This window comes from Ambystoma mexicanum, chromosome 10, assembly GCF_040938575.1.
Source record: "Ambystoma mexicanum isolate Mex_15411 chromosome 10, UKY_AmexF1_1, whole genome shotgun sequence".
In the NCBI taxonomy this organism is placed as follows: Eukaryota; Metazoa; Chordata; class Amphibia; order Caudata; family Ambystomatidae; genus Ambystoma; species Ambystoma mexicanum.
The window spans coordinates 158,362,923-158,382,285 of record NC_090932.1 but is presented as its reverse complement, the minus strand read 5'-3'; the positions used below and the strand labels follow the sequence as shown (position 1 = coordinate 158,382,285).

Below are 19,363 nucleotides of genomic sequence, written 5' to 3'. Positions count from 1 at the left end.
TGGACCTGGGGCACGGGAGTTGTTCAGATTCTTGATCTTTATCAGAATATTCTCCTCTGAGCATACTATCCATTTGGAGTGGTCTTGAGTGGATGATGTTGTTTTCCCTGGGGTAGGATCTTTATATAAGTCAGTGTAGTGCTCACTCCATTTTTCTTCTGGGACACTGTTTATGGTTCTTATGTCCGTGGGTGCGATTTTGTGCTTTATGATTGTCCAGAACTCTTGTGAGGTTTTTTTGCACACTGCTCTTAGCATGTTCTCTGCATCCACTTGATATAGTTTCCATCGTATCGATTGTATCCACGATTTATACAGTCTTTTGTTTTTGGTTGCCGAATCTATATTTGTTTGTGTTGGATTTGTTCGTGCAAGCCAAGTAGCCTTTCTTAGGTTTGATTTCTTCATCCTCAGTTCTTCGTTATGAGTATGTAAATGAGTTTTGTCATGAGTTCTATTGCGTCGTGGATGTAGGTAAGGGATCAAAAGAGGACGGTAATCCAGTTTTTCTTTCGAAGTGTTTCGTTTTTTTTTGTTCGTTGTAAGCTGCCGTGATACAGACTATGCCTTCTGTCGTAATTTTCAATCAGTTTCCTGGTTGGTTTATTTCCAGATTTTTCAGCATTATCACTGGCGTCTTTTTTTTTGCTGGCCACTTTGCAGTTAGTAAATTGTGATCGCTGGCTGTGGTCTTCACTACCATGAAACTTTTGGTTTGGAGATATAGCTCTTTTGAGGCAAAGATGTAATCAATTGTGCTTTTTCTGCCAGCACTTTCCCATGTTGGAATTCTGGATTTGGCTGATTCGAGGGAATTTAAGTTGTACAGATCCCGGGATTCCATCAGTTTTGCATTACTGTACCTCTCGCTATTGATTGTGCACTACCCATGTAATGAGGAGTCGTTTCCATCTCGAGTGCAGGACAGGTGGCATTTAAGTCACTGCATATCAAGAGGTGATCCATGTCATACATTTCTGTTGCGTCTGTTAGAATTTTTTCCACATTATTTAGGAATCCCTTGGTCTTTGTTATCAGTGGATTCCAGTAGATGTTTAATAATAGGATAAGATCCTGCCCGGATTATTTTTTTTGCCTAGATTCCTCTTTCTTCCATTCTAGCAATGTTGCCTGAATTGCCAGAGATGATATCAGATTGTGGACTATAATGAGAGCTCCGCCAGTTCCTACGGCTGTCAGCAGGCCTGAAGTAGGACGTCCTCTATCTCCTTTTTGGGCCGGTGCGAGTACTACTTCAAAGCCGTCCAGGCTCGGCGGAAATAGCAACCAGGTCTCTTGCAAACTTATTAGGTCGAATAGGCCAAGATTCACCTCTCCTGGTTCCATCAGGTGAATGTGGCCTCTTGTGTTCCAAGAGCCAAGGATGATGTTTCGCTCTGGTTCTTGGGCTGCGTGTTGCTCCTTTAACGTCTCTCCTTCTAGGTTGTCAGAGGGACGATTTGGTTGCTATTTCCTAACATATCTTGTCAACGCCGAAGGAATCCATGCCCATTTGTTAGGGTTCTTTTCTGTCTCTTTCGTCTGATTCTGCGTCGAGGTGTTTTCACGAATGGTACGTTTTTCTTTTTCTCTGGTGATCTGGGAAAGAAAAGGACCTTTAGGCTTTCTCGGAGATGTTCTTTGTGATTTCTTGTTGTTGTGTGTTCAGCTATCTTGGGAAAAGAGCTTTTCTCTGGTCTTTACTCTTTCCTTGTCACTTTTCATCTTTGAATCACTTTGATCCAATAATTCTCGTGATTTTCAACGTTTATCTTCTTCTTCGGTCATCTATCTCCGATATTGAATTGAATTTCCTCTTTGTTCTAGTTAGTCTTTCAGTTACAGGTGTTATCTGTGTGGTTTTCCTTATTTCTTTTTCGTTTGTTTCATAATTACGTTTCCTCTGCTGTAGTTTCTCTTAAGGTATATCCTCTTTTGGCTATGTCTCCTGCCACTGATAACAGGAGTTTTTTCACTGTTTGAGATGTAATATGCAGGAAGATACTATCCGTCCAAGCTTTGTGTGCGAACTCTACTATGTTTAAGTCCATACTTCTAATTTGGTCTTCTTTATGAACTTTTTGTAGAAGTCTCATGGTTGCTATTCTGTTTAGTAAGATCTTTTCTCCCTTTTTGTCACTTTTTTCTAATTTCAAGGTGCGTGATGAGTTACTCTTGTGAGTAAAAATTGCTGATGTCCGAGTGGGGTTTGGCTGTATGGAATAGTCCGAGTGTCTTCTGTTTGATCTAGTTCTTCTTTCTGAGTGTCTGTCACTTGGACTAGTTTTTTCTCTTCTTTGGTTATTATTTCGCTTATCAGCTATGTCTGACTTTTTTCTATATGGAGATGTTTCTGGTTTGTTGTGTTGCACTCTTTGGTCATGTTGATGATATTGTGTGTGACGGGTTCCACTATTCGGTGTGTTATCAAGCCTTTCACCCTCATGTTTTTCCTTTGAACTCTGTGCGGGGCGGTCTTTGGGGCTTTCATGTTTGGTTTTATTTATCTTTATGTTAGCCAATCGAAATAACGTTTTCCTTTCTGGAGTTTTCAGACTTTTTCTGTAGTTTAAATCGTCTATTTTATTTTTCTCTTTTTCTGGCGCCTTTGTTTGTTTCTGCTTGTATTTGTCCCCGTGCTCTGTTCTTGAGGAGTTATCTTCCGCAAAGGACACCTTTATTTTCTTTCCACTCGGTCGAGGTATTTCTGACTCTGAGTTTTCAATCGAATATGTACTTAGGTCCGATAAGTCAAGCAAGCTCTCCTCCACAATTTTATGTGTTGCTTTCGTCTTTGCCTCTTGTAATTCACTTTCTACTACTTTTATTTTTTGGTCCATCCCAGATATCCACAAGTTTGCATTTTTTTCCATACGTTGTTTATCCTGTGCAGTGGATCCCTTTGTGCTCAATTGTTCTTTCTGAGTTGAGCTATTTTTTGCAATCTTTTTTCTCTGAAGTTGGTGATTATTCTCGGGTTGGACCCTCGTCAACTGGTTTTCTTTTTGATCCTCTTTCAAGCCTTTTTTAGTTTCACCTAGGTTCGTATCTATTTTATCTTTAATTGATGACGGTCTCCAGTTAATATTTGCTGTGGTTGCTATTTGTTCATCTTCATGTCTGGTTTCCTTGTACTCAATCTGTTTGGTTTGAGAACTGTTGGATACTGATTTTTTTTAAAACTGGAACACCTCCATTTTATCCGTCATAGTACCTTGTTCCTTTGTGGATGCCTTACATGCCTCTAAAGCTGTTATATACCCTTCCAAGTGGGTTAGTTTCATGTTGCAAGCTGCTAATAGTGAAGTATGGTCTTTTAATGTTTCGTTTATTGTTTCATATAATTTCCCGAAAGGTGCCAGTGCGATGGTCACAGCTGACATGGCGGGTAGTATGTCCACGTTTTTCACAGGTGAGTTTTTTTCTTTTTTCTTTGGGGATTCACTTTCTATTTTTGCTTTGTGTGGCGTGGAGAACAATAGTCGTAAGGCATCCATCGAGACATCTGGCTTTTTATGTTGCGGCGACTGTTTCCAACCCGGGGTGTTCTCTCTGTGTTTTAGCATTTTTTTATAGTTCAATATTGCCTCTGCCAGTTTTATTTCTTCTTGGTTCCACTGGTAGCTTGCTTTAGGTTGTGCCAAGCTGTCTCTTTTTTTTCCCTCCTTCTCGGCTTTACTTTCGTTGAGTGAAGTCTCGCTATTATTTTTCCCTAATATATCTGGTTGTATAAGCAATGGTTTTTGATTTGCGTTGTCTATTGCCTTTGTTGTTTCTTTGTTTTTGTTTTTTCCCCCCATCTGGTCAGAGTTTAGTTTACTTTTCTTGTTGTTTTCCTTTGTTCTCTCCTGATATTACTGTTTTCAATATTGAATTATTCTTACCATCCTCATAGCACTGAGATCTGTTTTCTGTGATTTCGTTGTCTGTACCAGTTTTGGTTATTTCTGACTTTTGGCGTGAGGAAGGTTGGCTTGGGTGCCAGCGTATTTGCGGTTGTAGGCCTCCCCCTCAAAAGTCTTTTCTGGCTTTGGTGAAATTTTTAGGTTTCTTTGAGGGGATGGTGGGATTCCTGCCAGAATTTCTAAGTCGGAAAGTTCAAAACGATTCACTGTGGGAGTCTTCCCTAGTTTTTCAAAAAACCTTCCAATCGGGTTGTTAGATGGGAGTGTCGATTTATCCGTTTTTTCGTTTGTAGTTCTGGTGGTGCTCTGTTATTGGGGGTCGATGAATCAGTTGGGTTGTGTTTTTTAATTCCTTGTCTTTTTGGTTGTTGATCCAGTATAGATTCATTTACTTTATATCCAGGCATTGTTTGTCCTCCTCCTTCATTTTTCTGGTCCTCAAATAGGTGTTTTAATACTGTTTGGTGAGCCTCCTCTTCTTGGTTTTCTGATTGATATATGATATGATAAGGCATTTGTAATGTGCCTATACACAAGTGTTTCAAGGCGCGACGAGGCAGGGAGGGGTGAACAAGGGGAAGACAGACAACGATCCTACTAGGCCAGGTGTCATTCAAATCGTGCAAGTGCAGGGGTAGGGGGAAGGGAGAGGTGCATGGGGAAGGGGAGGGGGGAAGTGCAGTACAAGGTAAGTAGAATAAATAAATAAAAGCGCCAGCTGGTGGCAAGTGCAAGGTAAGTGCAGAACAAGTGCTGGGAAGGGGGGGCTGTAGGGATACAGAGACAGTCCCGCAGTGCAGGGGTTGACAGGGAGGCAGTGCAAGTGGAGAGTGGCTGGGCCCAGGACCGAGGTTGGTGAGAGTGGCCCAGTTGCAGATTCAGTGCAGTTTCAGCGAAGAATTAGCAGGGGAGAGGGAGAGAAAAAGCAGAAGCAAAGAGGAAGGTTTTGAGGTGCTTCCGGAACCGGAGATGGTTCTCCTCAAGTTTCAGGGGGGCAGGAAGGCTGTTCCAGAGGGAGGCCCCTGCTGCGGAGAGAGATCTACCCCCAGCTTGTTGCTTCGAGAAGCGGCTGACCCTGAGGGAGTTGGAGACGGATGAGCGAAGGGCTCGGGAAGGAAGATATTTAGGAAGAGAGAGTTGAAGGTATTTAGGCCCCAGGCCCAAGAAGGCCTTGTGGACAATGCAGAGGGTTTTGAACTTTATCCTCGCAGCCACTGGGAGCCAGTGTAGAGATTTCAGTCCTGGAGATATACGGTCCCTGGGCTTGAGGCCAAGGACAAGTCTCGCAGTTCTGTTCTGGATGAGTTGCAGAGGGCGGAGTGTGGAGGGAGGCAGATTAAGATAGAGGCTGTTACAGTAGTCCAGCTTTGAGAGAACCAGGGCTCGGGAGACAGCAAGCTTCTGGGGGAAGGAGAGGAAGGGAAGAATACCTCTGAGGAGGTGCAGCTGGTAGTGTGGATGGTTCGGGTCTTGAATAGGCTCGCCCGAGCCTGAGCCTCGTCAGGTTGCAGGACGCGTTCAGAGTTCCGGGAAGTTCGTGGTTCCAGGGTATCCAGGATTAGCAAAGAACGAGTAAGTAGGGGGGAAATCCGGGAACAGGATAAAGGCAAGGAAGGAAGCAAGAGGATCAAGGTAATCAATGTAAAGAGTAAGCACACGTCGGGTCACTACCGAAGATAGCGTTGAGACGCGCGGACCCGCAGGGGCGTGACCAATTTATAGTACGTGCCACGACGTGAAAGCTAATGCATAGCACGGAGCTTGGTACGGCCATGTTGGGAGGAAGAAGGAGTACAAGCCCTTTGTGACAATGACCATGAGTTCCAGAAGGGGCAATTTCGCCGGGTCATGACAGCATGCCCCCTCCAAAGACTGGTTCCTCCAGCCTTGCCTGGGTGAATAAGATGGAATCTTCTGAGCAAACGAGGGGTCTTTAAATTAGAAACTGGTTCCTATGTTCTCTCGCTAGGGGGGTAGCCTTTCCACTCGACCAGATATTGTAGTCGACCCCTCCTATACCTGGAATCACATATCCTGGACACCTCATATTCCAACTGGTCGTCCACAACCACAGGTGTGGGTTTGAAGGGTTTTCGAGTAGAACTAACGTAGGGTTTCAACAGGGAAGTATGGAAGACTGGATGTATCTTTTTCCAGGAATCCGGGAGCTTAAGTCGGAAGGAGACAGGATTGATGACCTCCTTTATAGAAAATGGACCATAATAACGAAGAGCTAATTTGTTTGGTCGTAGATGTCGAGGTAACATTTTCGAGGCTAACCAGACTTGATCGCCAACTGAATAGGAAGGTGATGGTCTTCTCTTAGAGTCTGCATATCTTTTGGTTTGAGCCTGGGCCTGTTCTAACTGATCCTTTGCCGCTCTTTGTAGTTCGATCAGCGTCTAAATCCAAGAGTCAAGGGTAGGTACCGGAGTAGATTCGGGAAGAACTTATGGTAAAACAGACAGTTGATAACCTTGACTGCAATTGAAAGGGCTGATCTTGAGAGCTGAATGATCTGAGTTATTGTAGGAGAATTCGGCTAAGGGTATAAGGAGAGACCAATCGTCTTGAACCTTGGTGGCAAAACAACAAAGATATTGTTCCAGGGTTTGATTTAGTCGTTCCGTTGCCCCATTGGTTTGTGGATGATAGCCTGAAGAAAGGGCACGTTGGATTCCTAGAACACGACAAAGATGTTTCCAGAATTGTGAAATATACTGAGGTCCCGATCCGAAATAATCTTGGAAGGAAGGCCATGAAGACGAAAAATATGTTCCAGGAAAATTCCAGCAAGTTCCGAGGAAGATGGTAGTTTATACAATGGTGTAAAATGAGCTAGATGAGTGAACAAGTCAATGGTTACCATAATGGTTGTATATCCTCGGGAAGGTGGTAATTCAACAATAAAGTCAGTGGCAATAACTTCCCAGGGTCGGGTTGGCAACCTAGGTTGTAGAAGCAGACCCGCCGGCCTCTGATTAGCATACTTGTTCTGACTACAAATAGCACATGTCTTGATATATTGAACTACACTGGTCTTCATCCCTGGCCACCAGAACTGTCTTTGTATAAGACGGAAGGTGTTGGTTACTCCTTGATGGCCGGAGTGAAGAGTATCATGGCATAGATTCATTACCTTCTTTTGAAGTTCTTTTGTCGGAATGACCACTGAATTGTTCTTGAATAAATATCCTTCCTTGATTGTTAGACGCCAGGGATTTTTTTTTTATATGTCCTTCCAGAGTTCAGATAATTGAGTCTGTGCTCTGATTTGTTCCAGGAGATTGATCGCTTGAGCAACAAAAATTGTGGGTGGAAACATTTTTGGATAGATCTTATCCTCCAAGGGAACATAGTCGGGACGCCGAGAAAGGGCATCGGCAATCAAGTTTTGCGATCCAGGAACATGTGAAATTTGAAATTGATATTGAGCAAAAAAGTAGGCCCATCGAGCTTGTCTACTGTTCCTGCACTCCATGGATTGTAGGACCTGAAGATTTCGGTGATCAGTACGGACTTGAACTGGATATTTAGCACCCAGGAGTAAATGTCTCCATTCAGTGAAGGCATGACGAATAGCCAATAACTTCTTCTCCAGAACTGAGTAGTGAGTCTCGCTGGTGGTCAGGGTCCGTGAGAGATAAGCAATGGGATGTTCCAATTTATCAACGGATTCTTGTTTTAAAACTGCTCCTATGGCGTAATTGGAGGCATCAGTTTCCACTAGAAAAGGACGATTTATGTCAGGTTGGGCCAGGATGGGGGCCTGGGTGAATTCTTCTTTCAAGCGTTGGAATACCTTGTCTTGTGGTATAGACCAGTTAAATGGAACGTCTTTCTTCAGGAGATTAACAATGGGTTGAAAAATCTCGGAAAAGGTGGGAATACATTTCCGATAGAAATTGGCAAGCCCCAGGAAGGATTGTATTTGCTTAACAGATGTTGGGGCGGGCCAAGCCAGTATGGCCTTCACCTTTGAATGGTCCATACTAATTCCTTCTGAACCGAGGACAAATCCCAGATAGTGAACTGATGTGACATGAAACAAACATTTTTCTGGTTTGGCTAAGAGTTGATTTTCACAGAGACGTTGAAGTACTGCTTTTACATGTTCTTCATGTTTCAAGGAGTCCTTGGAGAAGATCAATATGTCATCCAAGTAGACGATAACATTGAGAAATAACATGTCAGAGAACACCCTATCCATAAAACGCTGGAAGACTGCGGGAGCATTGGTCAGACCAAAGGGCATGACTAGGTATTCAAAGTGACCAAAAGGGTGTTCTAAAGGCTGTTTTCCATTCGTCTCCTTCCCGGATACGGATCAAATGGTAAGCACCTCGGAGATCCAGTTTCGTGAATATCACTGCACCTCTCACAGCTTCAAGGATATCCGAGATCAGGGGTAGAGGGTATGTCTTTCAGGGTGTATTGATTTAAGCCCTGATAGTCCAGGCAAGGTCTGAGCTCTTTAGTATCCTTTTTCGGAACAAAGAACAATGAAGCACCAGCTGGTGATTTTGAAGGTCTTATGGTGCCGTTCTCAAGATTAGTGTCTAGGTATTCCCGGAGGGCTCTCTTTTCGGGTTCTGAAAGGATAAACATCCTGCCAAAGGGAATCACTGCTGAGGGTTCAGTATCTATGGCACAGTCTTCGGGTCTATGTGGAGGTAAGGCTTGAACAATGGCAGTAGAGAATACATCAGAATACCCTTGATAGATCTCTGGAACTTGTACAATATTGGAAACCATGAGTGGTGTCTCTGGACACCTTGGTAGACTTATAGGAGCTGTGACTGAGGTATCCAGGTTTAAACAATGGTTCATACAGAACTCCGAGCCCAGGAATAAGGATCCGGCCGTCCAGTTAATATATGGATTGTGCCTTTGTAACCAGGGCATGCCCAGAACCAAGGGGTAATGGGCTGATTTTATAATGTCAAACACAATCCTTTCTTGATGATGATTTATGGAAAGATGGATCTCCCTTGTTTGCAGACTTATGGGTCCTGAGGAAAGAGGTCTTCCGTCAATTGCTTGCACTGGCTGTGAAAAACTTCTTGCTTCATATGGAATGTTATGACTTCTTACCCAATCTTGATCAATGAAGACTCCCATTGCTCCGCAATCCACCAAGGCCAGTATGGGGTAGACCTTGTCCTTGGATGGCCATAAAAAGGCCTGTAATATCACCAATTTGTTTGTCCAGGAGAGTTCAAGGATGGGATTGATGTGGAGCAAACATCGCTCTCCCGAAACCTTGCTCCATTTAGGATCGGGAGCTGGCGTTTCCCGAGCGTCGGGGAGGAGCCGGAGGACACTCTTTAACTAGATGTTTATCTGAGGCACAATACATACATAAGCCTGTGTGTATCCTTCTTAACCTTTCCTGCGGGGAAATTGGTCCACGAAAGGCACCGAGTTGCATGGGTTCAGAATCAGTGCTCGGATTCTTGGCAGATTCGGTCCTTGTAGTATTCTCTGGGGAGTTTCTTTGAATTGAGACTTTATTCTTTTTCTTTTCGGCCTTTCTTTCTTGGATTCTGAAGTCTATTTGCATAGACAAGTCCAGAAGGGCCTGGAATGAACTAGGACGTGCCACTCTGGCTAATTCGTCCTTAATCTCTTCATTTAGGCCTCTGCGAAATAAGGTAAAACTGGCTTCCAGGGGCCAGCCCGCCTCTTTGGCTAGCTGTTTGAATCTGGTAACATAGGTCAACATATCTTGAGATCCTTGTTGGAAGTCGAGTAACTTCTCTTGAGCACCGTGGACCAGCTCTGGACGTTCGAACATGGTCTTGAGTTTCGCGATGAAGCCTTCATAATCATCCAGGAGAGCATCCCCTGAATTGAGTAAAGGAGTGGGCCAAGTAAGGGCATTACCGGAAAGATGCGATATTATGAAGCCCACCTTAGCCCTAGGAGTTGAGAAATAGTAGGGCTTGAAGGCCAAATGTACCAAACAAGAATCCAGGAATCCACGTAAGGTCTTTGTTGAACCGTCATATTTATCAAGCACTCCTCCCAATAGTACGCAGTCCTTGTTCGCGGAGTCACGTGACAAGGCAAGCTGTCTTAGCGCTGCATTCTCGGCTTTTAAATTCTGCATCTCTGTAGAAAGTTCTTGCATTCCGCGCATCAGGTCCTGAATAGCATTCTCCATGGTAGAATCCGTATTGATCGTTTGGCGTCTCAAACTGTCGTAAATCTCCCCCCGTCTCACCTGTGATCAGAATCTCCCTTGTTCGGCCACAGGACTCTTCCTGTGGATGGTTCGGGTCTTGAATAGGCTCGCCCGAGCCTCGTCAGGTTGCAGGACGCGTTCAGAGTTCCGGGAAGTTTGTGGTTCCAGGGTATCCAGGATTAGCGAAGAACGAGTAAGTAGGGGGGGAAATCCGGGAACAGGATAAAGGCAAGGAAGGAAGCAAGAGGATCAAGGAAATCAATGTAAAGAGTAAGCACAGGTCGGGTCACTACCGAAGATAGCGTTGAGACGTGCGGACCCGCAGGGGCATGACCAATTTATAGTACGTGCCACGACGTTAAAGCTAGTGCGTAGCACGGAGCTTGGTACGGCCATGTTGGGAGGAAGAAGGAGTACAAGCACTTCGTGACAATGACCATGAGGTCCAGAAGGGGCAATTTCGCCGGGTCATGACATATTTGAGGAGAGAAGGAGAGTGTGGAGTCGAAGATAACCCTGAGGTTTTTTGCCTTGCAGGTAGGAGCAGGAAGAGGGCTAAGAGAGGCCGGCCAGAGAGCTGCAGGGAAGGAGGGAGTGGGTGTGCCGATGAGCAGAATCTCAGTCTTACTGGCATTAAGGCAGAGGTCATTGGCGGCACACCATTCCTGGATAGCAGACAGACAGTCAGAGATGAGGGAGGGAGAGGAGGAGGCCGAGGGCAGCCTGAAAATGAGCTGGGCATCGTCCGCATAGCACTGAAAGTTGGGGCAGAGAGCAGCGATGCGGTGGGCAAGGAGTGCCAGATACTGGTTGAACAGCCATGGGGAGAGATTAGATCCCTGGGGGACACCACAGGTGGAGAAAAAGATGTCAGAGAGGAAGGACCCGATTGTGAGTAGGTGTGTATTTTAGCCCAATTGTGTTCATTCAGAATGTTTAATTCCTCTATTTCTCCCATTTCCTGGTCATCCGAGTATGATAGGGTAATGTTCTGACATCTAGTGTCTTTAAACTCTGTTTGGTTCCATTCCGGGCTGGGTAAGTCAGATCGCACTGTCACTGGATGAGAATCACTTTCGCATTTTTGTGTGTCGTTTAGAGCAAGCCTCTTGTTTATTTTTGTCAAATTTTTGTCTGGGAGCTCTATTGAGCCCTTTATAGAACTTTGTATGTAGTCTTTTTCATTGGTTTTCTCCGTGACTTTGTACTTTTTCGTTGGACCACCAGGGGGCGTCTCCTCTGCCTGCACGGTGTCAGGCCCGTGGGCTCTGTTCCCCAAGAGCTCGCGTTCAGCCCAGAAACCACTCGTGCAGGGTCCGCCCCTCTTCCTCTCGCCTCCTCCATCTCCCTACAGAGATCGCTTGTTCGGTCGCCGCCAGCCCTTCCGACCGAGCCCGGCCCCTCAGGAGCAGGAGACAGCAGAGCCGGCCTCGATCTCTCCGGGAGATCCTCGCCTCCCTCGTCGCCGGCCCCACTCCACGGAGACCGAGGCGGGGCATACCCATCTAGGAATACACACCCTCCCATGCTCTGCGGTCGCACACAGCCGAAATCTAGTAATAGAAATTATGGAAAGGATCTGTGCTGTCCATATAGTCCTTCGTTCCTTTTGGACGTTATTACTAAGGCAACAGAAGGGCTTACTCAAGAACAGGATTTGGGAAATCTTAGTGCTCAGGAGCATGGGAGAGAAATAGCAACGGAGGGGGAATGTCTGAATATTAGTAGTGAGGACACAATCATTATTCCAAATACTCCTCCTAAAAAGGGGCAAAAATGCAAACAAAAGACAAAACATAGAGAGGAAAAATTAGTAGGACAAGCCTTGGAAACAGGTGCCATGACCAATACCGATGAAATAAGCCCCGTCAATAGTTCTGACTATGATATAAATGAGGTGCCCCACCCAATCCCCAGTGTGTAGACGTAAGAAGGCAAAAAAGAAGGTTAGGATGCTTAAAAAAACTAAAAATATGCCCAATACTAAAATTAAAGGTAGAAATTCGAATCTCAAAGCAATCAGAAGCATCCCGGTTCAGGAAGAGCGGGTGGATAGTGGGGTACCTAAGGGCCCTAACAGGGAAGAGAGTCAGGTCCAGGGCGAGCCCATAAAAAAAGACTCTTTAGTCAGGGGAGAAAAAAATATCGACCCTAACATGGATGAGAGTAATTTATTGAAATTTGGGCAAGAGCGCCCACCAAACCAAACAAACAAAGATGACAGCGTTTGGTAAAATAACCAGTACCAAACATGCTAGAACATCTATAGGCACACAACAAACTAAGCTCCCTACTATTGCTCAAGTAATAACACCGGTAGTATGTTCTAGCATCTCCTCCCTTAATGGGCCGATTGCTATGGTTGAGAGTGGGAGTGGTTTAACCCTTAATAATATGGGGGAAAACCCCATAGATACACAATCTTTTATAATCCAGGATTCTCAAGGAAACGCATCAAGTACATTTTCTGTTGATAACATTAAGAAGCAATCTACTCTGTCCCAACCCCTTTCTAAGATCTATACAGGGAAAATTTTGGGTTGGATTAACAATAATAAAACAGATTCTCAGGCTAGTTTAAACAGAACAAATTCCCTTATTACGAGCAATAACAACAGATGATATAGAAGCTATTTCTCTACCCAATCACAATAAACATAGAATACTAAGCTGTTTTCATTCAGTGATGGTAGCAGATATGGTGCGTGCTCAAAAAATAAACCTTAACTCTTTGGGCTATGATCTATCTACATTAGCAGATGACAAAGAAGCCGACATTTTCCTTCAATATAAGGAACCGAATAATACTCAAACACAACAAACCACACAATTGGGTAAGAATAAAGTAGAAAATTCCGGTCCAGGGTTGGCTCTAATTTCCAGCCTCCTTAACAGTGGCCAGGATTGGTAATGGTTGCAACCAGCACTTAAAACTTTAGAGACACTTAGGCAGGGTAATGGGTGCTCCTAACAGCTCTAATATTGATGTGATTTCCTGGAATTCTTGTGGGGGAGTACACTTGAATACGTTTTTGAACAAAAGGGAAAACTACACCTGCCCCCGTATTTACATTTTCCAGGAAACTATGATGTTGTCTGAAATGTATATAGAAGGTTTTTACACTTTTTCTTCATTAGCATCTAGGGGGCTGGCGGGTAGGCCTAGTGGCGGCTTGATTACTGCCATTGATCGTAACTTAGGGTTCCACGTTGATGTGATTTTTAGGAGTGATTGGCTTTTGGGCATTGTTCTTTCATCAGAGAATAATGTAGAGCCGATCCTCCTGTTGAATTTATACTGGAACCCACTAAAGGTGACCATTGAAGTAGTGGAAGACTCTCTGGATGTAATTTTGGGAGTTTGGTTCGAGAAGGGGTTAGGAAATCGTATTATTTTAGGAGGTGACTTTAATTCGGCCTGTGCTGAGGGCTCCATGTTAAACGAAAGAGGGGTGATTCCTAGATCTCTTCACCCCAATCTTAAAAGAGGTATATGGTGGGATAACTACCTTGACCATTGGGATTTGGGTCTTTTAGATCATTCCTTGGATTGGAATTTACCTAAATATACCTGGAAAAGAGGAAGTAATAGCTCCAGAATTTACTTTTTCTATGTATCGAATAGCTGGAAGCAAGCCTGTGGAAAACTGACACTTAAGGAGGTAGAGTTGGGTGACCACATTCCCTTATGTTTTTCTCTTTCAACTCCCAATGCTGGTAACCACAATAATCCTATGCTTTCGGGCCTAAAGGCTGAAAATAATGGGAGAAGGATTGCATGGAATAAGAAAATGATTGTGAAATTTAATACTTTCGTTTTGGAGAACCTGTCCCTAGTTTTGCAACAAATTAATAGGGAGGAGGACATCAATTTGGGGGGATCCTACTATAATATTATAATGTCATGTGTTTATAAAATTAGTAGGACTAGTGATATGGAGGCGTTGAAACTAAGGGAGAGGGCAGGTGACTCTAGAATCCAAAGCTATAAGCGTACTAAATATAGGGAAATTAAAGCCTTGAAGAAATTACCCATTTCCTTTTCTGAACTACAGCTTAGAAAGAAAAAAATTATCCTGAAACACAAAAATTTGATTAAGTCCTTGAGAATGGATCAATATCTTGAAGCGCACCAATTGATGATGCATAACCTCTGCAAGGGCATAGATGTAAAATTTTGGGCAACTGTCAATACTACACTGATGCCTGTAAAAGACAGACTTGATTGCATCCAAGCGGAGGTGTGGTGCTCCTTCTATAAGGAAACGTTTGCCTTGCCTTCTGCCTTCTCTAGGGAACAGGATTTGGACTTAGGTCCACCAGTGGTGGGTGATTGCCTGTGGGATATTGAGGATATTATGTGGGCTATTAATAAGCTCAAACCATCCAGAGCGCCGGGCCCGGATGGTTTTCCCCCTTTCGTCATAAAGGCGGCCCCTGAAATGTGGGCAGAGTTGCTCAAACCCATATTTGATGAGATTTTCAAATATCATATTATCCCCAAATCTTGGTCCCAAAGCATTATTGTCCCTATATTCAAAAAAAGGGGACGTTCTAAACCCCCAGAATTATAGACCAATAGTGATTTTAGATGCAGCTAGTAAGGTCTTTGGAATTTTACTTCCAAGGGACCTTAATAAAGTGATTAGAAGGAATGCTTGCTTTAGCAAATTTCAGGTTGGCTTTAGAGAAGGCTTAGGAACAGACCTGAATGGGAATATTCTGGCCCATTTAAGAGATTCAGTCCATCAATCCAACATGGGTGACGTTTTTATGGCATCCTTGGACCTTTCTAATGCTTTCGACGGGGTTACCAGAGCAAGACTGTGGACTAAAATGCTAGCAATGAATTTTCCACGTAAGATTGTCCAACTCTTGGCTCTGCTACATAGGAATACCTCGGTCAGGGTGCGCTTAACCCAAGAATGTTCTCTTTCCGATGCCATTGATATTAAGGTTGGGGTCAAGCAGGGCTGCTCACTTGCACCCACGCTCTTCAACCTGTACGTTAGCGATGTGGAGGACATATGGCAGGGTCCTTCCATTGCTCCGGTAAGGTTGGAGAGTTTGGTTATCGAGTGGATGGCCTTTGCGGATGATTTTATTCTTTTTGACCGAACCCCACGTGGCCTTCGTAGAAAGATGAATATTTTCTAACAATATGCAATGATGAACAATCTTTCCCCTAATGCATCGAAATCACGAACGATTATAGTTTCTAAGAAGAGAATTGTCAAATCGTACATCTGGAAGATGGGAGATGATCCGGTGGAAAAGGTCCAGGCTATAACATAACTAGGGTATACGTTTTCTAATAAATCTAGCCTAAAGATGTGGAAATTGAGTCTTGTAGAAAAAGCGTCTAACTTAAAGACTCAAATGAAATTTCTGAGTGTTAGGGTATGTAAATTTTCGCTCTTACCAATAAGACGTTTTTATCTTGCGAAATGTGAGCCAGTTCTTTTGTATGGTCTGGACATCTGTACCTATGACATGGGCTTATATTTGAATGTGGTCCAGGGGAAAATGTGGAAAGAAGTATTGGGCCTATCTATGGCAATCCCTAACGCCATTATTCGTATTGAGCTATGACTTATCTCACTCAAAGCTAGATATTTGTGGAGACAATTATCCTTATTTAGAAAAATGAATGATCCACCCGTTAACACCCTATATGAGTTGTTAAATAAGGTCGTTGAGTCCGGGGCAGTGAAATCTATCAGGGGATTCAGTGATAGAATGAATTCTCTGCTAGATACTCTAGGTTCTTGCTTAGATTACCTGGTTCAATGTCCTGGACTAGTCAAGAGACTTTTATTAAGGGCATATTGGGTGGATACAGTAAATGGCGTAGAGTCCTATGCAACTTATAAGGAATATGCTAATTTCGGGCATGCAAGGGAATGTATTCACCTTTATTTACAAAGATTCCCTTGCCATAGGGCGAGAGTAATATTTATGCGGTTTAGACTCAATCAGATGCCCACTTTAGAAAGAATACATCACTGGATTCATAAAGAAAAGGTGCTTAATTCAAACCAAATTAGCCTTACATGTCGTTTCTGTGGAGAGACTGACATGTTAGAAACCCTTAAGCACCTTGTCTTAACATGTACCCATTTTGGGTCTAAACAAGCTCTCTATCTCAAAGACCGATTCAATGGGGATTTTGACATATCTACCAACTTGTTTTGGAGTCGCTGTATGTGGGGTGTAAATATTTCCTTAATTCTTGCATTGAACTTATTGCTCCAAAATATAACAGAGGATTTGAGGTAAAAAAGAAAGAATTTAATGTGTAATGTCTTTACAGTGGAATAACGGCAATGAACACAACAAGGAAAAAAAATGTTTAGGCTGGGAGAGATATTTTTAAGATTTTATGATAATGTTTGTGATTTTGATGAAATCTTTTCTTTTTCCATTGTATGGCATTTTAGCGTTGTCTCCATTTTATATCTTTGTATGCTTGTTTTATAAAATGAAATGTATACTTTTTTTTGTGTGAAATGTTGTATAAGGTTTTATGTAAACTAACAAAATACAACAATAAAAAAATAATGTTTTTTTACAGGACCAGGCTCTGGCCTGCTCATTCACAGGGCAGTGATGCAAGAAGGAATTCGAGAGATACAGTGTTTAGTTTGTAGCCTTTCGCGCCCAGTCTTCCATGAGAACAGGGCAGCTGAATGGACACCAGAGGGGAGGAGGTGCGGAGAGTAGTTGGCTGACTGTGCGCAGCTCCAGGGGAGAGCTGCAGGCCTGCAGGTTGGCTTTGCTATTAGGCCTGCTTGGGCAGATACAAAATGGAATTGGTGTTCATTACAAAGTGGAGTCAATACTCAGATCTCTTACAGATGCTACGCTTGTATGTGTCGACCCGAGGCTGCTCGGCACCCTTGGCCAGAGGTGTGTGATCAGTCGTGGGGTGAGCATAGAGCGCATGTGGGAAAGGGAATGAAGGGGCGGGGGGACAAAATTACCTTCCCTTCCACACACCCTTCAGCCATGGTCAGTGTGCATGGCCAAATATATTTTAACACATGAATGAGTACTCATCATGGCGTTCAGTTACTCATATAAAACACTAACAGGCCACCTACCATAGATTTTGGCCTTCACCAGTGACTATAGCTTTCAACCGTGCCCACTGCATATTATAAACATAATCAGCCACTAGCCATGGGCTTTAGCACAATACACCCAGTGGCCACAATCCTTGGCTGTGCATAGTATATATTCTTAAAAAAAAAAAACATTTTTATTAGTTTCCATAATTCATATATTATATAGTAAATCAAAACTTCAACTATCCCTCCCACCGTCGCCGGAGACTTTCCATACATTTTCCTATATTCCGTTGGGTTTAAAACCGGTCTAATATCCTGATCTTGTGCGGACACCATTGTAGCATATAGTCACTCTGTAGATAAGTCACTATTGGCCCCCAGGCTCGTTTGAAAATATCCTGATCTCCCTGGATCTTTACCCATTCCAGGGAGACAAAACTCCACACTTTCTGCAACCAGTCCTGGATCGTGGATGCCGATTGCTGTTTCCACTGTTGCGCTTTCACCGAGCAGGTTGCTATCAGCAGAGTCATGAATCCCCCTGTATATTTCTGACCCTGGATCCCACATCCCACACATCCATACTTGTTCCCTTATTAGCTATGTTCCCTGAAACATCTCCTGCATCTACCTCCTCACCCCAGCCCCATATGATTGTAACACACGGCGCTCCACCAGATGTGCCTCCAGTGCCCCAGCACGTTACACCCCCTCCAACAACAATCTGAAGCCAAAGGAAACATTATGTGAATTCTTTTGGGCCCTACTATATATTCTAACATATAAATGGGCCACTAGCCATGGCCATTGACCTTGAGCCATTTGTTCATCTTCTGGCCATGTCCACTGTATATTTTAAAATACTAAAGGTCGTGCCAACTGTATATACTAACCAGCCACTAGCCATGGCCTTCAACACAATACTAGCCAGTGGTCATGGCCTTTGGCTGTGCTCACTGTATATTCCAAAATATTAATGGGCACTTGCTATGACCTTTAGTCATAGCCACGGACTACAGCTTTCAACGTTGCCCACTGTATATGTTTAAACAGTGATGGGCTAATAGGCATGGCTTTTAACCATGCATATTGGTATTTTGGAACACTGACCACTAGCTATGGACTTTAGAGATGTCCAGTAACCAAAGCCTTTGTCATGGCCAAGTCCACTGCCTAAATTATTATTGAGCTAATCAAAGTTTTCATGAGCTAACTTATAAATGATATGTCCAATGCCATTATTGATGTAATCAGTTATATACAATGTAATTAATGATGTCATCAATCACAAACTGATTTGGACCTGTTTTGACAGTGATATTGTTATGCATAAAAGATTGCAGGCTTTGAGAACTCACAATGTTTTTAGGCAATGCGCAGTGGGATTAAATGATTTGCCATGGATCAAACACTTTGGTTAAGCAGCGTGCTACAAGCTCCTTGTTTTATGGCGGGTCTCTTGGTGACTGTTGTGATGCATCGCATGTTCCCAACTAACCGAATTTAAGCAGCAGGGAAAAGGGAAAAAACGGACCGGCTGCAAGAATATCATATGCCCAGGTACTTTTGCCCCCCAATAGCAAAAATCAAAAGCTGGCCCCCGTGAATATACACAAAGTAAGTGAACATAGATCTTAAAGTGAAATATACAAATGTAGTTCATTTGACCTTCCCCTTAGAACGTGAGCAAGGCAAAATATCATTAGACATTTAAAAAACATAATGAACACAACAAAAATAACATGCAAGAGGAAATGTTCCAATAAATATGCTGGTGAAGTGTAAAAGGTGCTCACCTTTTAAACCCAGCAATCTGTAGTGAAATATTCCCTGGTAAACAAAATCCCAATATGAAACAAGTGCTTGTGGTCTTGTGGGTAAGTGTCTTTGACAACCTGAGTAAAATCCTGGTAGCCAAATACTTGAGCAAGCTTTCCAACCTAAAAAAACCAAGGGGTTGCATCCGCCCTCTGGAAAAAGTTACGCTCTTCACCCACATGTCCTTTAGTTGTGCCCTGAAAAGCAGCCGCAATCAGGGGAGAATAACTGTGCAAGTGTTCAGGATTACAAACTCTCTTGCCATATTGTGGGCAAATACTCAGGACTTACTAGCCCTTTCATCATTTCCCCTCCTCACCCCCATGTCTGTCTTTCAACAATACTCTTCTTTATAAAGTTAACTTGAAAAGTGCACATTTCAT

The 19,363-nt window shown here is 43.4% G+C and overlaps 1 protein-coding gene across 1 annotated transcript in view; it reads right to left on the bottom strand.

Moving 5' to 3' along the window:
• Window positions 1-1,892: 1,892 nt before the first annotated feature.
• Window positions 1,893-19,363, bottom strand: part of LOC138492837 (SRRM2 protein homolog rsr-2-like) — a 39,677-nt gene continuing 22,206 nt past the window's right edge. Inside the window, exon 3 of the mRNA XM_069620179.1 lies at window positions 1,893-3,140. Within this exon, the coding sequence (XP_069476280.1) occupies window positions 1,893-3,140 (1,248 nt within the window). The remainder of the gene's footprint in view (window positions 3,141-19,363) is intronic.